The sequence below is a fragment of the Peromyscus leucopus genome, chromosome 9 (genome assembly GCF_004664715.2).
Source record: "Peromyscus leucopus breed LL Stock chromosome 9, UCI_PerLeu_2.1, whole genome shotgun sequence".
NCBI classification, from domain to species: domain Eukaryota; kingdom Metazoa; phylum Chordata; class Mammalia; order Rodentia; family Cricetidae; genus Peromyscus; species Peromyscus leucopus.
Genome location: NC_051070.1, coordinates 58,915,861 through 58,938,301, shown reverse-complemented (window position 1 = coordinate 58,938,301; position 22,441 = coordinate 58,915,861). Strand labels below are relative to the sequence as shown.

The 22,441-nt window shown below is 45.6% G+C and overlaps 1 protein-coding gene and 1 long non-coding RNA gene across 5 annotated transcripts in view; one reads left to right on the top strand and one right to left on the bottom strand.

The window, feature by feature from the left end:
• The window catches only part of Msra (methionine sulfoxide reductase A), a 327,825-nt gene that overhangs the window by 92,302 nt on the left and 213,082 nt on the right, over nt 1–22,441 (bottom strand). For all 3 annotated transcript variants that reach the window (XM_028884147.2, XM_037208461.1, XM_028884149.2), the window contains exon 4: nt 20,343–20,447. In XM_028884147.2, the coding sequence (XP_028739980.1) occupies nt 20,343–20,447 (105 nt within the window). The remainder of the gene's footprint in view (nt 1–20,342; nt 20,448–22,441) is intronic.
• LOC119088515 lies at nt 5,895–19,151 on the top strand. Of its 2 annotated transcripts, XR_005092169.1 has the most exons (3): nt 5,904–6,089; nt 7,959–8,155; nt 18,293–19,151. It is a non-coding gene; the product is annotated as an uncharacterized LOC119088515 (long non-coding RNA). The 2 variants fall into 2 exon arrangements; XR_005092168.1 differs by lacking the exon at nt 18,293–19,151 and having other exon boundaries at nt 5,895–6,089; nt 7,959–8,775.

Below are 22,441 nucleotides of genomic sequence, written 5' to 3'. Positions count from 1 at the left end.
GTGCTGCTGCTTTTTTAGTTAAATAAGTGAAGCTTTACTGAAGTTGGGAATTGAAGTGGCTCCGTGGTCACCAGGGACTCCGATTTCTTTTCACTCAATTATTTTTAGCACATGGTTTCACTCTCAAGAACAAACATCAGATTCTGGTCCTGTAACCACTGTGGCCAAAGTGCAGACTAAGAGAAGGAAGGAGGAGGAAAAGTGAATGAACGAAATCTCTCACTTCCTCCATCTTTACCTTTATTAATTTTTATGTATTATTACTATGAGTCTATGACGTGTGTGGGTGGATATGTGCATGCCATGGTGCACATGTGGAGGACAGAGGACAACTGTGTGGAATCAGCTCTCTTCTTCCACCTGTTTGAGGTTCTGGGGATCAAACTCAGGTCTCCAGGCCTGCATGACAAGCGTCTTCACCCACAGAGCCGCCAACCTGCCCTGACTTCTTCTATCTTTAAACAGCCTTCCTAGAAGTTTCGCACTGCACCATTAGTGATACCTTATTGGTCAGAACCTGGTCACATGGCCATACCTCCCAAACTCTCCACTCCACTATGCATGGGTCAAGACCTCTTGAGAGGCCACACCCTCACTTGACTTCTTCTCTTTCCCTCTCTACTTCTCACATTCACTTACAGGTTCTCCTCATCCACTCCTCTATCCCCCTCCAGTCACAGGCACTGAGCCCCTGCCTCAGGCTCTGCCTCAGGGAAGCTAATCAACTCCATGACAGTCACTAGTTCTGTCCCCAGTAAAGCTGATTTACTGCCTGCTTTTGCATTCTATTGTTTCTTACATTCTGTGACTCTCAGAGAAAGTCCACAGTCCTATATACCACCGTGTCCTGCTTGGGATGGTACTTCTATGTTCTGTGGTTGACTCTTTCAGAATGGGAAGGGGCTTAGAGGCCATGGTTAGCTCCAAAATTCTGAACACCTCCAGTTGCTTCTTCAAAATCTATCTCAGTGAAAAGTAAAACTGCTGGTGAATGGCTCAGAACCACAGTCATTTCACACTCGTGGAAGAACTGGTCTTCTATTCCTTGTTGTGAACTGACTCACTAGTTTATCTCCACAGAGATGGCATTGAAAGCCACCTGCACACCTCAGTGGCAGGCACAGAAGACCACAGCTCACACGGTTCACTCCAGTGTTGCCCCCTTCCTGTGGCTGGAAACAGGATCTCCTTAGGAGAGGACACCACAGTGCTCCAGCATTCTCCACCAGGTCATGAGCATCTGTCCTTTGCGGTGACACACAGCTCTGACTGTAACCCAAGAGCTCTTCTTGGCACACCTGGCCTTTCTCTCAGGTGTCTGAGATGAAACCCATGAATATTGAGCAGTCTCACTTTGCCTGACTGAAAAAATTAATTCTGTCAATTTTAACTGACAGCTCATTTTAAATTTAAAATGAGGAGATGAATGGATAGCCCCTGTTTCATCGAAAAGGAGGTAGAGAGACATCAAAATAGCTAACAAAGCCTAGAGAGATCAATGGCTCCGCCAGAAAGGGGCTTGCTGCACCTCCATGAGGACCTGGGGTCCATTTCCAGTACCCACTAAACAGCTGGGCACAGTGGTGCACGTGTGTAATACCAGCGCTTAGTGGGTGGAGACAAGGGGATTCCTGGAGCTCACTGGCTGACTAGCCAAGCCCAACTAGTGGTCCCAGTGAATAAGCCTGTCTTGAAAAATAAGATGGGCAGTGACCAGGAATAACACTTGAGGTTGTCTTCAGGTTTTCACATGCATGAGTGTGTATCAGTGACCACTACAGACCAGCACAGACAAGCACAGACCATCAGTGATCACCAGACCAGCACAGATCATCAGTGATCACCACAGACCAGCACAGACCATCAGTGATCACCACAGACCAGTACAGACCATCAGTGATCACTACAGACCAGCAAAGACCTTCAGTGATTCACTACAGACCAGCACAGACCATCAGTGATCACCACAGACCAGTACAGACCATCAGTGATCACCACAGACCAGCACAGACCATCCATGATCACCACAGACCATCAGTGAGCTTCTCAGGATGTTTACAAAAACAACACCAAGCATAGACAGATGGCATAAACTGGAGAAAGTGAGCTGCACATTAGCAACCATGCATCTTCCACTCTCTACTGCTGACTATAAATGGGATCTGACAGCTGCTTCAAGCACCTACTGCCTTGATTTCTCTGCCATGATGGATTTGTACCTTGGACTGTGACATAAAAATAAGCCTTTTCTCCTTAAAGTCGCTTTTGTCAGATTATTTTAACACAGCAACAGGAAATAAAACTAAGAGTCAACACAGAAAAGTATATAAAGCATGTACCAAAGCATATAAAACATAGTACAAGATTTATCAATTATATACTTCACTTCGATGTTATAGTAAGATAATAGTATCATCATTCATTATCATGAAGTGAATGCCCAGATAAAGACCACCAACATAAATAAATGCAGTACCACTGTGCCCCTATGCGTCCCTTCTAACAAAAGTGCCTTCTAGAACAGTTTGGCCTATTTTTGAAATTTATACAAATGAAGCTGTACAGTGGTTCCAATCTCACATGTCTTTGTTCTGTGGCTTCAGAACATCTCTTGAATGAGCACCCACCATGAATGCATTCATCCTGCAACAAGCATGACCAGCCGAGGACTGCCAAGTACATTTTCAATATGCACTCGGCTACACATGTGCATGAGATACTTGTGGGTGCACACCTGGAAACGGAGATGCTGGGCAGTGAGGTCTGCACATCTTCAGTGTAACTACATGTAAGCCACTTTTCAGACCGGTTACCCTGATTTACAAAACCCATATTCCTCCATCCGGAAGCCAGAAGCTCTGAGAACCTGCCAATTCACAGAATGTGCTCAAGTCTGATATTCTACTTTCTGTCAGCTCAGTTCATGATGTAATCTCACTTGATCCTAATTTGCATTTTCCTAATTGATAACGATGCTGTTTTTAATTTTATGCTTCTCCACTGCTATTTAAATACCTCGGCGATATTCCTTTACTGCAATCTGTGTTTCAAAAAAAAAATCTATTTTATATATTTTAAATATTCTGGATATAAATCCATTATCAGATATAATCTCATTAAAGAAAATTGGCATTTTCTTTACAATGGTTTGGTTTGGTTAATTTTTATTTATATTTAATTTATGTGTAGGAACGGTAGCTTTCATGTCTGTATGTATACCTGGTATCTGCTTGGTGTCTTCAGAGGCCAGAAGAAGGTGTAGATCTCAGCAACTAGAGTTACAGGTGGTTGGAAGCCATCATGAAGTACTGGGAACTGAACCTGGGTCCTCTGTAAGAGCAGCAAGGGCTTTTAACTGCAGAGTCCTCTCTCCAGCCCTACAGTGCTTTGCCATAAGCCACAGTTTGGAGATGGCTGGATCGCCGCCCACTGCTTACTTCTCTCTTCTGCCTCATCTGTTCACGTGTCCCCCACGTCAAGCGCACAGCAGCTTAACAGGTGCTGTTTCACGATGACTAAGACACGGAAGGGAAAGTTCCCTGTGTCCTTGTTACATAAGAACACATTTGCTTTTGTAAACACTGAAAATCTTTTTTTTTTTTCAAGTCTGAAGAAGGAGGGGGTAGAGGAGGAGGAGGGGAGAGAGTGAGAAGAGCAACATGAAGTCAGCAGGACCATAGGGGTTTCACTGGGGTTTCTACTAAATTTACAGAGTCTGAGAGCAACGACATGTTCACAAGCTGCTTCCGATCTTCCAGCTGTCCCACGGCTAAGTGAACACTATCAGAGACTTACTAATGGCACTTCTCTTCAAGGAAGCTCTTTCTGAAATTCTCGTGGCTGAACCTAAGAGTTTACTTCTTGCTCATGCCAAGAACGTTTGGTAAAGAGGGCTACTAACCCCACCTGCCTCTGGGGGTCTGGGGGACCTAGACTGGTGGAAGCTGATGTATCTTTGGTCGGTTGCTTCCCTGGGTGCTTATGTTCAGAGCTCAAAGGCCGGGCAGGAGTTTTAGGAGCTAAGATCGGAAGTAGAAGGGGTCATTTCTGCCACATTCCATTGGCCAGAACTCAGTCACATGGCCACTAGGAGAAGGAGAAATCCCAGAGAGCTGGGGAGAAGTGAGCGTTACTCAGTCATTCTCTCCTTAACTTAAGTCTGAACGAGGATCCCCACCCACCCCAGTACAGGGCAGAGTAGAGGTTGTAATAGAGCTGGAGCTGGTAGCTCACATCTCTAATCACAGGACTTGTGAGTTCGAAGCCAGCTTGGGCTACATGATAATGAGTTCCAGGCTGGCCTGGGCTACAGAGTGAGACCAAAAATAAAACAAAACAAAATACAAACAAATAAACAACAACAATAAAACCCCCCACAGTAGTTGTTCCAACATGCTGCAGTTTCTGAATATCTCACTGTTAGTAGTGTGTGCGCGCACAGTAGGCCTTTGTACAGACCCCTTTCCGTGCTTTGTCACTTATGAATACGAAATTGTGTTGAATTCCTTGTTGCATCAACTCCGGAAGCCATGTTTTTCTTTTAATCTGTCCGGCAAACACTCTGGCCAGTTTCCAAGGTTAACACTGAAATGTTAAACCATGTGTTGTGGAATCCACTTGGTCACAGATGTTGTCTTCAAGATGTCACTGATTTCAGTTTGCTAACAGTCCACTGGGGATCTCTGCATAAACCTTCCTAGGTAAAACTATCCTTTGATTTTGTTTTCTCACATTTCTCACATACTCAGATTTGGGTATCAGGAATATGCGGAGGCATGGAGCGAACTTCTATTTTCTTCAGCCATTGGGAGACATCCTGTAGTGGGTAGCTATTCCAGCCTTGATCTGGAAGTATTACCCCATTGAGGCTTTGGTAACGGTCACATCTACAAGGCGGGGTGAGACAGGACCCCTGAAGACCCGAGGTCCAGATGCTCTGGCTCTCTGGGTTCCTGGACCCTGGATGTAAACCGAACAGGGTTCTCTAGAGAACACCACAAAATAAACCTCCCTTTTAACTACGTGGAGTTGCCTTAATACTACAACCAATAACATCCCTCAAGACAGCAGCGGTTTCTCTCTTAAATGTTAGTAGAAGCATCTGAGCTCCTCAAATATGGATTAAATTTCTTTAGCAATACCAAGTTCATTTCATTTCGTTGGGCTCTACTTTTTTTTTTACTTTCTTTTTATTTATTCAATGTGTCTTTCACATCATTCATCTTGATCCCATTCATTTCCCCACCTCTTTTTTCATCTACCCTTTGGCTCTGCAAATACCTCCCCCCACAATAAAATAAAATTTAAGAGAAAAAAAGGAAAAAAATTAACAATCTTGTTATGGAAGCTACACTGTGACACAGTGAGTCACCCACTAAACCCCTTTGTCCATATATCTTTACTTGCAAGTGTTCACTGCAAAGAGTCATTGGTCTGGTTTGAGGCCTCTGGTTTCTACTACACCATCGATCCTGGGCCCTCACTGAGACTACTTGGATATCTTGTTGTTGTCCTGAGTTATGGAGAGCCTACAACTTTGGGTCTTTGGGTAAGGACCCTTTGAGTGCTCCAGCGGATCATAGATGGGGTGGATGATGGGGCGGGCCAAGTTATAACCCTGGTTCTGGACATGGCAGCTGCAGGGATGGTCATCCCACCAATATTCCCCTATCCTTAACACTGTGATGAGCTCTCTGGCATTGCCCTGGTTAATTCACCCTTGCAGCAATGAGCAAGGGGCAGGGCCAGTTCTCCTGCTTTTGTGCCCTCAGGGTCGGCTCTCCCACACCTACACCATCAGGGCCAGCTCTACCGTGTTGCCCAGGTAAGGTACAGGGACCACTCTCCCAAGTGCGGCAGCTGGTGAGGGGCAGGGACAGCCCTCCACCAGTCTCTGGTATTGATGGGTGGGGGTTGGGGGAGGGCATCTCTCCTTTGCATATGACGACACATGTCAGTTGCGTAGTGGGGACAGCTCTCTCTCTTGCTTGCAACATCAGAGCTGGGTCACCTCACCTCTGACAACAGGGCCAGCTCTGCTGTGCTACCTAGGTGAGGAGCAGGGCCCACTTTCTTGAGAGCTGCAGCTGGTAAGGGGGAGGGCCATCTCACTCATCTGTTGTAGGTGGTAAGGGGTGGGGGGTAAGGTGTGGCATCTCTCCTCCACCAACACCACTGCATGACAGATGAGTAGTGGGGACAGCTTTCCCAAGCCTACAACTTCCGGGCTGGCTCACCCACACCTCGGCCAACTGGGTTGGCTCTATGGTGTTGCCCAGATGAGGCGCAGGGCCTGCTCTCCAGAGTGTTGCAGCCGGTGGGGGATGGGGACAGCTCTCCTGCTCTTGTGACCTTAGGGCCAGTTCTCCCACCTGCCCCAGGCATTGATGGGAAGGAGGGGAGAGCATCTTTCCCCTGCCCATGCCACCACAAGATAGATGAGAAACAGATGAGTTCTGTTGGTTCTTAAGAGGTTTGTTTTCAATGTAACTTTCTTCTCAAGTTCGATGCTCTAGATGTCCTCTGAGTCTGGCAGTATCTCCAGTGTCTGCAGTGAGATTCCTTTTTATTTATTTATTGTTCTTTATACTGGGAATCTCTGCCATGTTTTTTATTGACTGTCTTTGCTGACATTTTACCAGCTCATGCATTTGGAAAGCCTTGGCTTTCACGGTCATCTCTGAGCTGGTTCGAGCTCCACACCATTGGTTTATGTTCTTCATTCTTTCTTTCCCACTGGTGGGGATTGTTTGGTGGTTGGTTTCTGGTTTCTTGAGATGGATGATCTTCTCTCTTCTCACAGATGGGTGTAAGATCTGTTTAGCCATGCCCTGTGAACTTGGATATACAGTATCTGAATCATCACCTAATTAAAATTATTTTCTAACTGTTCATGATTTATCCTTAACAACTAGATTTGCTACTGATTTTCCTCATCAGCACAAGAAGAAGCAACTTTAGTGGGGAGGAGGGGTTGATTCTGGCTCCTGGTTTGAGGGGACACAGTCCCTCGAAGTGGAGAAGCAAAGTAACTGGCAGAACTTCCCATATCTGCTGCTTCCCTCACTGTAGATCAGGAAGCAGGATCACTCCGGGAGGCCCGCCCCACAGTGAGCCACTTCCTCCTGCTAACCCCCCCCCACACACACCTCCTAAAGGCTCCACAACCCTACAAAACAGAGTCACCTGCTGGGGTCAAGCCTTCAAACAGGAGCCTGGAGTGGGGGTGGCGGGCAGGATGCATTTCCCATGCAAACTACAAGGCTAAGATAGAAATAAATTTTTCTTCTTAACATAAGAGAGGTTTTCTGGATAACTCGCTGCTACTGATTTCTAGTAGAATGCCATGGTAAGAGAATCCTAGTCTATGTGATTTTAAACCCTTTATCCACACTGCTGTTTTGCTGGCCTAGTGTGTGTTCTGTGTATGACGGAGAAGACAGGCCACTTCCAGGTACTTCATATGTGTCCAATAAGTTAAAGATCCCGAGTTAAGGACACCTTCCACATCTTAGTAAGGAGCCCCAAACCTACATTTAGGGCGTCAGAGAATTCTCTCAGAACATGGTGTCTCCGTCCTCTTCTGCCTGTCTCCCTTCTTGTTTCCTTCCATCTTGATCTGGCCCTTCCTCACAACTCATCAGCTGTTGTTTGGGATGCCCTCAGGGCGTTCTAACTATTTTACCACCACCTTAGGTTGTTTTCAGTGTGTGGGCTGAAGTGAATGGCCCAATCTGCCAATACTGCAGCCTAGAAACTTCAGTTCCCACTCTGCTATCAGCTCGGAGCCTCCCCTTACCTAATTTAGGACACCGTGTAAAGTGTATTAGTTCTTCTGACTTCATATTTTACTGCTTAAGTGCCAAATTTTCACATTCTAAATGGTGATGTAAAATGTGTGCAATTCCTCCGAATGTTTCCAAAAGCCCAATTATCTTCCTCTTGCTCATCCTTAACAGCATGTATGAAATTGTAACAGACGCTGCAGGAATCACAGGCACTGGCAAGTGTGCAGCTCTTTCCAGTCACCGTGGGTCATGCCTCCTGCTCTCTGAAAGCATCACTTAACAATGTGGAGTCACGTGTCTTACCAGAGGAGGAACACAAGGCTTGGAACTGAGCCCCGACGAACAAATTCCATCCTTGTCACATAATGGTAATGTACTAGCGGGCGCCAGACAAATTCTCTTGCTTTACTGGGGCAGTCTGTTCATCTGCAGTCTGTCCATCTGCAGAATGGGTCTAACTTTCATGGGTGCTTTTAAGAATCAAATAGGGTTTTACATGCATAAGCTTCCAAGCACCATGGCCATCACATAGATAGTACCCACCAAGAGTCCTCCAATCAGGTTTGGGGGTACCAGATCCTTACAACACCAAAAGGCAGAGCAAACCTGCTCTGTATGAGCATTCTTAAAAAGACATTTGAGGGTATGAACAGCAGGGGTACTGTGCACATGTATGATGATGCTATGAGGAGGAGCACACTTGAGAGTCTAATTAATAAAGAAAAAATACTAGTTTCTTTGTTTCATTTTTCTCTCCTCCCCAAAATTCTTAAAAGACTGAAGCCCCTTGCAGAATTCATAATGCTGGGTTTGAGGCACTTTCGCATTTTGTGTGTGTGCAGCTGTTCCCCCACTATAAGCATGCACATCTGCTCATTAGCAATACAATATAATTCCCACTGTCTAATTATTTGCAGATGATAGATTTCTTATACATGCTCTAAAAAAAGGATAGTCCTTCAAAACTGGTGACTTATTTAAAAAAAAACACTAACTTAAAAGGGTCAGCATATTAATTCAGATATTAAATTTGGCAATAAAGTTCAGATATTAATTTGGCAAGTTCAAATGTACGTACACCAGCACTTAATTGCCCACTTGATGGGAGACGGGGAAAATGGGGTTTTTCTCCATGCAGTTAAGGCTTCCCAGAAGACAGCATGGGAGGGTACATGCGGGAGACACTGGCTGCTCGTACATGCACCTGGAAAGAGGCTATGGGACAACCACACTGAAACATCTAGAGTAATGTTTCATGGAGAGTGTGTGTGAGGGGGACATGCAGACCAGAGGGAACTGACTAGAGAGGTGGCGTCCTTGGAAGTCTAGAGAGATGGCATGTTGATGTATGTCTGTAAACTCGTGCTGGAGGTGGTGGCTGAGATAGGCAGATGCCCAGAACTCCCTGGCCAGCCAGTCTAGCCAAACAGTGAATGCTGGGTTTAGTGAGAGTCCCCACTTCAAAAAACAAAGTAGAAAGCCATGGACAGAATACTTGTTATAGACTTCTGGACTCCACAAGTTTACCTGCATCCACATGGATATGTTTGTGTGTGCAAACAAACACAAATACATACCACACACAAGCACCCCCAAAACCACACACACACACACACACACACACACACACACACACACACACACACGAATCCTTGGGATTTTCCAGACCTATGCATGAACTAGGGAACCCTGCATGGATGAGAGCTGGTTGGCCAGTCCAACCATGTTTCCAGAGGAGATCTAGAACCTTGCTGTCAGATGTGAGGTGGGGCAGGAGAGATGAGAAGGAGGAGTTAGCTGAGAGTTTTTAAAGTACATGGACAAAGACTAGGAATCTGCCAGGAGTAATTGGAGCAGGAGCCAGGGAAAAGGGCAGCTAGATAAATAAAGTATATACAGAAATGCTGGCCTCTGTGAAAGAGCAGCACAGACAGGGCTCATGCACCAACTCTTCCACAGGCAGTGGGGACTGCAGCCACAGTGATCTGACTACATCTGTGGGCTACGTGGGCTTGGAATGGACAGTGGTACAGGGGAAATGGGGAAACACCTGAGCATGGGACACATGCACTCTTCCCTCAACAATCCAGCACGCCAGCTATTTGCACAGTTCTCACACTGTGTTAAGAGTTCTAGGCAATCTAGAGACCAGTTAACATGTCCAGCAGGCTGAGCATTGGCTCTGCATAGTCCATGCCGTTTCCTCCAAGGGATGTGAGCATCTAAAGGTTCTGTGTGATCAAGTTCTTGTCTCAGAGGGACAGCTCCACATCCCCCAAATGTACTCTATGCAGGCACTGTGCTCTGGGCTGCAAACCAAATTTGCTGCTACATCCTGACACCCACCCACCGGACAGGAACTGCTTTCCAAATGCAGAAGCTGAGGCCATTCATTGTGCCCAGTGAGAAAACATTTCCTGTGCGGCTGACCCTCTGAAGGAGAGAAACAATAAATAAACACTGTGATGACTAAGCTTGGTTGCCAACTTCCTACGCCTGGAATCACCTGAAACACACGCTGCTGGGGACACCTGGGAGGAACTTTCTTAATGAGGGTATTTAAATGGGGGTGGCACCTTCTGGTGGCAGCCCGGATAAAAGGACATGGAAGAAAGAAACTTGGCACTTTTGCTGCTTGCCCTCACTCTCACTGGCAAGTTCATCCACCCTGCTGCTACAGCCTTCCTTCACTGATATGAAGACCTGCTTCTTCAGGATTTCAGCATAGACAGAAGAGCAGCCACAATCCAGGAATTCTCTAGGCCCCAGTGTCATATTAGGACTGCATGAACTCAACAGTTACTATTCTTGGCTTCTCCAGTGTGGACAGCCATTGTTGGACTACCTGGACCATACCCTATAAGCCAGTATAATAAATCTCTCTCTCTCTCTCTCTCTCTCTCTCTCTCTCTCTCTCTCTCTCTCTCTCTCATTCTCTCTCTCGCTCACACACACACACACACACACACACACACACACACAGCAAGGGCAAGGAGTCCTACTTTAGCTTGGGCAGGTCAATAAAGACCTCTTTGAAAACAGTAGAAATCAAGAGGACAAGAAGGAGGCAGGCTTGTCAAGGGCAGTTGGCTGACTGAGCAGTAGGGCCAGACTCTAGAGCAAGAAAACACTTGTGTCTTCAAAATGTAGAATGAAGGAAGGCCACTGTATCTGAGATGCCTTGAGCAGGGAGAGGGAGTTATCTAAGGTCATACCGGTCACTGTAAAGAGTTTATAAATGGTCCCAAAGAGAACGGACAACCAGAGAAGGGCTTGAAGCAGGAGAGGGCCTGTTTTGTGACTTAATACTGTGGACAATGGATTAGGAAAGGGCAGTGGTACAGGGATTAGCAGGTTTGGAGGCCATTGAGGGTCGACCTCTCCTCCACAATCCACTTTAGACTCCACCTCCTATTTCCCTGGTTACACCATAAGGACAAGCTTCACAAGAAAGGAAGTGAGAAGCATGAATAAGTGGCGGTACAGGGCTTTGTTGAGGCCCATGAAGTGACAGTTACTTTCTCCAAGTCAAAAGAATGGGATTTGAGTTCTACCTCTGACCCTGCATGGAGACATGCCAGCCATTGTGACCTGCTCCACAGATACTAGTGAAACATACTATTGTCTCTCTCTTAAGGGTTGATCCATCTGGGCCTGTCAGTCATCTGGCCAGAACACCCCTCAGGAAGGCTGATTCAGCATGAAGACGTGCTAAGGAGATGGGAGGAATAATTGTGCCCTTAATGAGATAACGCGCCGCCTTTCCCAGAAGCCCCTTCCCCTTATGCAGCTGCTTGCAGAGCATTGTCCACGCAGCATTGCTGAGCCTATCTTCCTTTCCAAGTTCTGAGGCAAAAGTGTAACTTTTCCTTCTACCTTGTTTGTTTGTTTATTGGTGTTTGTTTGTTTGTTTGTTTGACACTGGCCAAAAGCCTCCGTGTGGGTTTCCCGACTGTCTGGGGTTTTGCACTCATTCTCTGGAGCCCCCACCCCACCATGCAGCTGCTTGCTGACATCCACTGTTGAGCACACTGGCTGTTTTGGACCCTACCTCCAAGAGCATGACCTTCTTGCTGCAGGATATTTGTTTACACTGTGTGTGAATATGTGTCATTGTGACTGGCTTAACGAAAAGCTGCTGGGACTTCCGGGGAGAGGGAAGAACTCTGGGAAGAAGAGAGAGGCAGGCAGACACCAGGGAAACACAGAGGAAGTCAGATATACAGAATGAGAGGTAAAAAGCCACGTGGCAGGATGTAGCTGAACAGAAGCAGGTTAATTTAAGTTATAAGAGCTGGTTGGGAACAAGCCTAAGCTAAAAAGGCCAAGTTTTCATCATCAATAATAAGGCTCTGCATCATTATTAGAGGGCTGGTGGTCCCAAAAGAAAGTCTGACAAGGAAGCTTGCTGTAGTTGGCACCCAGTGTGGGGCATGACCACAAAGAAGGAGAAGTCACACCAGCCAGTGTGTGTCACGGCAGCTGCTGCCTGGGACTCTCTTGGAGCACTCACAGCAGCCAGCGGCCACTTGCAAGGACTCTAGAAATTGAGCCCAGCCAACTTCCCAGAGCTGGGACAGTTAGGCACGGCAAGGACAGTTACGTGCAGCCACCACCTGTGCCTGTGGGCCTGAAGGGGACAGAGCCAGCCATCAGCACCGTGGGCTAAGTAGAACCACATGGCAGTGGTTCTAGCCTAGACACCGCCTAGCCGTGTAAGGTTTGGCTCACATGGTCAGAGGAGCCTGCAGAGGTGTAAAAGGTCAGGTCCAGAACAAGAAAAACCCTGAACAGGTACGATACGTTGGCATGTGCTTAGCTTGCTGAAGAAAGAAAATAAAATGGGTATAGACAGTCATACATAGATAAATAAATAGTTTAAAAATAATAAAGTTCTGGCTGGGCGGTGGTGGCGCACGCCTTTAATCCCAGCACTCGGGAGGCAGAGCCAGGTGGATCTCCGTGAGTTCGAGGCCAGCCTGGGCTACCAAGTGAGTTCCAGGAAAGGCGCAAAGCTACACAAGAGAAACCCTGTCTCGAAAAACCAAAAAAAAAAAAAATAAAATAAAAAAAAAAATAAGCCACATAAGGATGAGAAACACACAGGGTGTCTGGATCCTGTGTGGTGCTTTGTTTACTTGGGTTTTTTTTTTTAATACTGATGAGCTAAAGGCAAACACTGCTGAAAGATATTGGATTGTGGAAAAAACTAAAAAATTAAGCCAGCCTATATATTTTAAGGATGTCTTAACTTTAGAATGGATGTCAGAAAATGCATTGAGTTGGAAGAGAGGTTATACTTTTGTTTCCACAGGAAAGAAAAAGCTATGGATTGCTCCAAATTAATAAAAATCAGATTTGATCAGGGGAGACCTCCTGAAAACAATGACTACAGATATGAAACAAAAATAAAACAAAACTTTACAAAACAGGTGATGTATGAGCTGATTCCTCTACAAGGAAATAGCTCTGAGACTGGAGGAGACATGATAAATCTTGTTGGCTACAGAGTCCTCATGACAGTTTGGTTATGCAGTCCAAACAGACTTATAAAGTTGACAGATGCCTTTTACCTGCTCAAACACAGAACAGAGAATCAGCTTCAGCTGATCGGTACATACCACAATTCTATACTTATGTTAATACATATATGTATGTTACCTTTAAAAGTTTGTGATTTTTTTTTTAAAGGACCAGATACCAAAAAAGTTATCCAAGTGATCCAACCTCACAGAATGCCTCTGTTACAGTTTCCTCAAAAATCTGTATCCAGAACAACTTCAAAACTGCTAGTTGAGATGGTCCAGCCTCATAGACTATTCCAGCCAAGACTTCAAATAAGCCCTCAACTTTCCTATCACACTGAGACTGGACAACAGCTATCTCCCAGGACTTGACCATTATCTCAATTTTCTCAGGGTCCCCAAAGATACTGTCACCCACAGACAACAAAAATAGCCTAGAGAACACGATGTCCACATTTCCAAGAAGTAGGATAGGTGGTTTTTGGTCATTCAGTGGGTTATAGATAATTATCATCATTGAAGGGGTTTGGTTGCAAGTTGTTATTGGTCATGGTCATGGAGAAAATTAAGCAAAGGAGGTTAGATTCACAGATCCCCTTCTAAAAAGATTTTTTAAAAAAGGGAGGATATAGGAATGATAGGATAAAGGGGTAGGTTATTGAATCTACTTTTAAACTAAAGAGCAACTATTAATGTCAAATATTTTACATTGGTATGGACTTTTGTATAGTGATACAAATTTAAGGCTATTTTTTACTATATACATGTTTCTACTCTTGATTAAGGTATTATACCTATATAGCTCATTTTAAAATGTGATGTATAATTCTAGACCTTGATAGCTATTATTACAAACTATTTAAGATAATTAAGAACTACAGATCAGTAGTTAGCCATCTATTACAATCAAACTTGTAGTCATGTTAGTTATGTTTTCAAGGTTAAACAGATATTTTAGATAGATAGTCTTCAAATACTTTATAGAGACCTACAGAATATGACATTTAAGGTGTTCTAATAACACAAGGCTTTTCATGACAGTGAAACACGTCTGATACTGGTAGCACCAATCTACTTCAAAAAAGGATGATGGGCATTGAAGAACCTCAATATGGGGTTTGCTTTCATTTGTGGCAAAGCTAGCCACTGGGCAAGAAACTGTCCTTGCTTCAACTCCTGACATAATGCTGTCCAAATTGGACAAGCAGGACACAAAAGAAGGAGACTTCTGAACTTTGCCAAGACAAGGTAGGACAGTCCTTCCACATTCCTGCTTCACAGAAAAGTCTGTCAGATATTCTAGGCCTGTAGGCTGAAGACAGATGCCTCAACGTTGCAGAGGAAACTTGGGTGACTGTCTAGGTAGCCAGATGTCTCTGTCATTTCTAAAGTTTGAGAAGTTGTTTGCTCTGTACTTCCTGTTTACTCAGGTAAAATTTTATCCTTCTCAGGTCTCTGATGGGGTCTGAAGACTAGATAGTTATATTGTTTTCTTTATTACCAAATTCAGAAAAGAAACTTACAAAGGAGATGTAAAGTTTATAAGGTTGAGAGACATAAAAGCTTAAGTTGCTTAGCTAAGAAAATGTTTTAAGGTCAAAAAAGATATTTTTAGGATGGTAATACAAGTTATGATAAAAATGCTTTAGGTATAAAATGCTGGATTCATCAAGATAAAATAGAAACAGAGTATTTTCTCCAAATTTGCCAAATGCTAATGGGCTGGACACTGTGAATGTAATTCTTATCTGATAATTGTTCTTATTGTATATAGTTTTATTGTGTTAAAGTTAAAACTGTTCCTTTTTATTTAGACAAAAGGGGAGAAATGTTGCAGGATATTTATTTACACTGTGTGAAGATGTGTCACTGTGATTGGTTTAATAAAAAGCTGAATGGCCAATAGCTAGGCAAGAGAAAATAGGCAGGACCTCCAGGGAGAGAGAGGAACTCTGGGAAGAAGAGAGGTGGGGGAAATGCCAGCAAAACATGAAGGAAGTCAGACATACAGAATGAAGGAGAGGTAAAAAGCCAGGTGGCAGAATGTAGATTAATAAAGGCAGGTTAATTTAAGAAGAACACACAGGGTTCCTGTTTCTTCTTGGTCCCAAGGATCTGACTTACTTGCAAAGAGATTTTCAGCTTAAATGACTGCTGCTTCTTCTGTGTTGGACCCTTGACATTAGCAAAAACCCCCACACTTAAGAATATCACCCAAGGGTTCTATTTTCCCTCCAAATGCATTAAACTCAAATCCAAAAATGTGAGCGGCCCTTCAGACCCTTAATAACTTTATCAAGAAGGTTCTAAAACTTCCCAACATGCTATTTATGATCTATGCCTCTGGAGTCGTGTTTTGGGGGAGATGTGTATGTTTTCTCGGTATATTCTTGCGTCAAAGACCAGATAGCCCTTCTTAACTTCTTGGGCATTGTCAATCTTTTTGCTGCTAAGCAGTTCTCATGCAGATGGAAACGCTCCCTTAGTGGCTTTAGGAATTGCTTATTCTTACTTCCGGAAATGAAACTTGAGGGAGCTCTTGCTTCACAGCCCGGAGTTGCCCTCACCCACCACACTGCTCTCTCCCGAAAGTTCTCTTTCTGCGTGAGGCAGCCACCTTCCATGCCTTCCCTTCCCTCACTTGTGTCGGAAGCAGCTCTCTCTGCACAGCCCTGGGAAGCATGATGAGAGCGGAGGCCAAGTTCATTCCCAGGCTAACTCTCTCCTACCAGCTGCCTACCCTTCAGGCAATAGACTTCAAATCTGACCTTAGAAAAATTACACATGAGCACAAGTTTTGAGGCTTCAGGGGTCCCTGGGAATATGATCCAGGGTTCTTCTGAATTTGTGTTTGGGCTTCTATTTTTCCAGAGTGTAGTCTTACATATACTTAGCTGAGTGCTCATTTGGTTTTGGTACACTGAGTTCTAACTATTTTCTTATGAGAATGCATTTCCCTGCTTTAGGGGCTGGCTCCTCCTACCTATTCAGACCACTTAGTGATTAGCATCACCAAATGGCATGCCCGACAAATAGAGGACACACAAGGTCCCGAATGGACAATTGCTCCCATAGCAGTTCAGAGACGGTGATAGGAAGGTCTCACATGTTTGCCGGCCACATATCCCAAATCCTAGATACTGATTCTGAATTGCTGAGGAAACCCCTAATCAAGCCACCAAGTCTTGAAGAAGCATAATAGTGACCTCCCTTTCATGTCTGAATCAACAATGAGACTACGAACCAAATGGCTTAGACCTCTGATTTCTAAGTCCAATACCCATAGCCGACAGTTCCTAATATGGTAAGCGTAGTGATGAAATTAGACAGGTGGATGCGTTAGACTTCCCATGGCTGAAGGCACAGACATTTGACAGTCCAGCTCAAGAGCAGGGAGAGCACATGGCTCTGGGGCTCAGGAAGCCATGGGACAACTGGCAGAGTAGGAGGCTAGCTGCAGGAAGGACAGGTCTCAGGCCTAGAGCCTTCTGGTGGGTTTTTACATCTTTAGGTCTCGACTCATCTTCTTTCCCCTGTGAACAGGCTGTCCACACATACACAGACCACCTTAGCCTTGGCACCTCAGCAAAGGGTGGCCCCTTCTCTTCTCATGTAACAGCCTTGGGGAATGACTTGAACCCCCTCTATGGGTCACCCACCCATTCCCTAGGCAATAGGACAAGAGCCTGACCAAGGTCGTTTTCCCCTTAGGCCAGTGAATCTAACCTGATATCTAGAAGGTTCCTGAGGAACCTGGTAAGGGAGGGAAGGGAGAGAGACAGAGAAAACGTTACTATGTCCCACTGTAATTCTGGTAATGACATGGGAAGCACATTGAAAGGCAAGGCTTCAGTCCATGATGTTCACCTGGATGGGTTTTAAAGCAACTTCCAGGTAATAAGTCTATGAATGGCATTAAAAAGCACCTCACAGTGGGTCCTGACTGTTACCTTCCCAGTTCCCAGCACTATCCAAAAGCCCCAGAATCTTCCACTTCCTGCCAGCATTGCTTTTTTTTTTTTTCCTAAGTGGTGACCATGTCCGTACTTTGCTCTACCCATAAGGGCAGACACTATGAGTGCTGCCTTGGTCCCTTGAAGCACAGAAGAACACGCAGGGTTCCACACAGCTCCAGAACATCCACGATGCTCACCTGGATGGGTTTTAAAGCAACTTCCAGGTAATAAGTGTAGTGGGTAGCCATTCCAGCTTGGATCTGGAAGTTCCAACCCCCATTGAGACTCTGGCAACTGTCACGCCTACGAGGCGGGGCGAGGGGAGGCGCCTGGGGACCCGAGAGCTGGATGGGCCAGCGCTCTCGCTGTGCGATCTCTTGGTGCCGGGACGCTGAACAGTGGAGGTGGACTGTGCAGAGCTCCAGAGAACACCGCTGGATTGCAATACACCTTCCCCAGACCCTGCGACCTATCCATTACTTAATTTGTGAGTTACGCCATTAAATAAATATCCTTTTAAGTACATGGAGTGGCCAAAATAATTTCTCCAATAAATAAGTCTATGAATGGCATTAAAAAGCACCTCTAGAAGAAGACCAGGCAAATCTGTCCCTCTAATGGATAGTGCTGTGGGCTGTCACCAGTGGATGGTGCCATGGGCTACAATGGTGCAGCCTCCTCTTTTCAGAAGCTGGAGTCTCTGCTCCTGCACCACAGAATGTGACTGAACTTGTAGGTTAATGGTTTTTCTTTTTCATTTACCTTTATGTGCATGGGTGTTTTACCTGTAAATATATCTGTGTACCATGTCTGTGCCTGGTGCCCTTGGAGGCTAGAAAAGGACATATGAACCATCGTGTGGGTGCTGGGAATTGAATCTGGGTCCTCTGGAAGAGCAGACAGTACTCTCAACTGTTGAGCCATCTCTCCAGCCCCCGCTGATATTTTATAGAAGGTAATTAAGTATAACACTAACATGGTCACTATGGTGAGTCCTAATCTAACACAATTGGTGTCTTTGTAGGAAGAGGAAACAGACCTAATAAAGACCATGTGAGGACCCAGGGAGGAGAGGGCCATCAGCACTCCAAGGAGAGGAAGACCATGTGAGGACCCACAAAGGAGAGGTCCATCAGCACTCCAAGGAGAGAGGCCTCTGGGGAAATAAGACCTGCCAACCCCTTGACCCTGAACTTGCTGGTTGAAGGGCCTCCAGAACTTTGAGGAAATAAATACCTGTTTTTAAAGCCATCCAGACATTCATACTTCCTTATGACACTAATACAGTAGCACAGGCCATAAACAAACAAACAAACAAATCCTAGAGGAGAAGATTGAATGAGGACTGTTGAGGCAAATGTAATGTAAGTGTGGAAGGGAACAGAGTCTTCAAAGGCCTTCCTCAGGGAAGTGTCTACCAGACATTCGAGGGCCAGTACCTGTTAACATACTGTGCTGACAAAGACACAGTGGAATGGGTAAGACATTAAAGGAGGCACAGACAGAAAAGCCAGGGACACACTGGTCTTGCCCAAGATGCTGACAAATTGAGGCCTCAGGAGTCCCTACAGGGACAGAACATTGGATAAGCCAGCTAAGTCACAGGCCACAAACCCAGCCTGCAGGGACCTTGGCCTCAGGCTTTCTGGAATCCTGATGTGGGTCTCCTGGACAGTTTAGAAGCTCCCAGCATTCTATATTAACTCTCAGCTTTACAGCCATACACATGGCTGAATATCTGCCTCATCTGATGGGAGACTTACAAGCACGTGCTCTAAGATGTATGTACCCGTCAGAACTTAATGTCTACACTGTCAGGATAGCCTTCCTCCTGTGCTAGGGCAGCCCAGCGATCCAAACTATGGTGACAGCAAGCCTTCTGATAGCAGTGCTCTTGTTCCTGCAGGCCTTGACATACTGTCCCACATCTGAGTTCTCATCTACCAAGGACCTACCACCATAGAAAGCCAGATGTTGTCATTACAGCTCTACCCAGATCTTAGCCATCACTACCTGGTGGACTTACCTGGTCCTGCTACGGCTCTCATTCTACTCTACTTGCCTGCACTCTGATCTTTGACCTTTGCAATTGACCCTTGTCGTGGATAGTTCTAGTGGGGGCATATTGGAGGACACACTCAACACAGCACCCAGCACTTAAGACCTACCAACTTGCTATGATGGGCCCATGTTGAGATTTTACCAAAGCACAAACATATCTGGGAAGGAAATGTCCACTCCTCACAAGTCAGTCAATATGGCAAAGCCATCACAGAAAATCCCAAGGGGAAAACCATTTCTGTGAGTAGATAGAGGCTGGACAAAGGGTGCTTGTCCAAGATCCCAGTTTAGAAGTTTCCCCATCCGCAAAGCCACCCCGATGAGGTGGCGAGGATGGAGTGAAGAAATCCTTCACTATTGGCCATTGCCATGGTGTTAGCCAAGGGGGGATTTCTGCTTGCGAGTGTGTCCATGCCACCAGACGCTGTCTGTAGTCAAAATACATTAATATTCCCACATAACAGATTCCAAGGAGGACAAATGAAATGTTTGAATAACCCAAGCATTGTGGACAACTGAATACTGTTCTTCACCTTTATATTCTTTTCCCCCCTTTCCTGTAATCACCCACAGACGTTTCTTAAAAAAACAAACCCGATAACGTCAAAAGATGAGAAAGGCTAAACTCTGAGAAAACAAAGGGACCATAAATCAGGAAAACTTCGCAGTTCCTGGAAAGACACTTTAATTTTGTAGACAAAAGGCTGCATTAAGGAAGAATAATGCAGTAATCAAAGGTGAAGGGATCTCCATTGTCTGGCGTCTTTCTCTGTGGGAATTTTCCCACCCCTGACAGCTGTAAAGGGGGAGGGGCGCTGGCTGTGGCTGCGCCTTTATTCTCTCAGCCCTTTCCTCCCCATGTGCCCCCGCCCCATTCTGTCAGTAAATGTCTGCAATCATATTCTTGAGCCCCTGTGTGATTTCAAGGTTCATCTCTCCCATGCAGCTCAAACACTAATTATCCCAGCTGTAATTAGTAAGATAATTAAATACTGGCTCGCTCATCACTCTACCTTGGGTCGGGTCGTGATTCTCCCAGAAGACCTTGAGCAGTTCCTCAAAGCTGATGTGCTCTGGCTGGTACACAACCCGGACGACTTCTGCATGGCCAGTTTTTTCTGGAGAGAGACAGAACATACAACCCAATTTTACTGATAACATCAAGTCATTGCAGGCTATTGGTGCTCACAAGACCCTGCAGATGGAAGCTGAACTCTTCTCTCTGATGGAAGGGCACAAGTGTAATTGGATTTCAGTTGCTGGTCTCATCCCAGTCTCTGTCCCCAGTTATAAAAGCATAGTTACCCCGCCGGAGATTCCCGGATGAAGATTTCTCCTGCGTCCTTTAATATGAGAACTGAACTCCGTTTTCATTTTTCCCCCTTCACCCTGCATCTATTCAGGTGTGTGGGTACATGTGTGTGGGCGTGCATATGGAGACCTCGGGTTGATGTCAGGAATTATTCCTGGTTGCTCTTCGACCATATTCACTGAGGTGAGATTTCTCAGTCAAGCCCAGAGGCTGGTAATACGGCTAGTTTCCTTGCCAGCTGGCTCTGAGGCTCTTGACTCTCTCTCTGCTGCTGGAATTACAGGTGGGCGGCTGCACCCACCCTGGCTTTTACGTGGGGGGTTTGGTTAACCTGAACTCCAGCTCTCACACCTGGAAAGCCAATGCTCTAACCGCTGAGCCCCCGTGTCCCCAAGCTGAATTTTCATTTTTCTAGTCTGACTTTTATGAAGTCTGGAGCCAGTCTGACCCAGTGCTCAGGACCAGAAACTCTGCAAAAGGGACTTGCCTGGTTTCTTTTTTCATCACCCTATGCTCCAAGGAGTAGGCTGAGCTGAAGTACAGTTCCAGAGAGAGAAACCTGCAGAAACAGACTGAGAACTCCATCCCGATTAGATAAATTAGTTAGTGGTAAGACACAACCGCTGTGCTCTGAACGCTGAGGGCGGAGTCAGAGTCACGCTCCCAGAAGGTTGTATTTTTCTCAGCCCAGTCCCTCTCTGTAAACACCCATGCTGGAAAATGTCTTTGGTAGGGTACACTGTAAGCGAGTTTGTTCTCATGGGCAATCATGAAGCTTCCAGGAAGGCGAGGGACTTGCATGCCTGCATACTTCTTGTTACCATCAAGTTCGTGTTCTTCCTGTTGGCCAGTCTCAGAACCCTGTATAATAGGCCTCCCCAGACAACACTGTCTGTATTCAAACCTGCTCACTCTCTCTTTTCTGTCACCTTATGTATCATAAAGAATTTGGCCTTGTCCAAAAAGGGGTCTGGTCTTTGCCCTGGGTGCCTGGGAGATGAACTGTAAGATATCCAACAGAAAGGAAGCTGTTCACAATGGACTTCAGGATAAGGCGAACTGAACAGACAGAATTAAGGTGGGACTGACCATGCAGAAAGAACAACCAGGAGGCCTTTAGTTGGCATGATATTGTAGCTAGAGTTTTCCTGCCTGGCCCATGGTCAGGACAAATCTCTCTCACCCATCATTCCCGCCACTGCTCAGACCCAACCAAGTAAACACACAGAGACTTATATTACTTATAAACTGTATGGCCATGGCAGGCTTCTTGCTAACTGTTCTTATATCTTAAATTAACCCATTTCTATTAATCTATAAGTTGCCACGTAGCTCGTGGCTTACTGGTATCTTAACATCTTCTCATGGTGGTGGCTGGCAGCATCTCTTGCCTCAACCTTCCACTTCCCAGAATTCTCTTCTCTGCTTGTGCCGCCTATACTTCCTGCCTGACGACTGGCCAATCAGCATTTTATTTATACAGAGCCATATCCACAGCATGCTACTGGATAACCCGGGGGCTGACTCCGGCCGCATTGGGCAATCACTCTATTGATCCTGTGACACCAAAGCTTAGGTGAGTTTCGCTGTTCAGCAATACCACGTGCACTGGCATGCCTGGATGCTGGAGATGAACTTAGCCCAGCTCTGCTGGAGAAAGTTTGGAAGTCCCTGGAACCCATCCAGACACTATGCTTTGTCTCTCTAGCTTATCTGGAGCCCTGCTCTGTCCTGGTAATAAATCATGACCATTCTTCCATTGAATTCTGATGGTCCTTCATGCAAATGACCAACTATGAG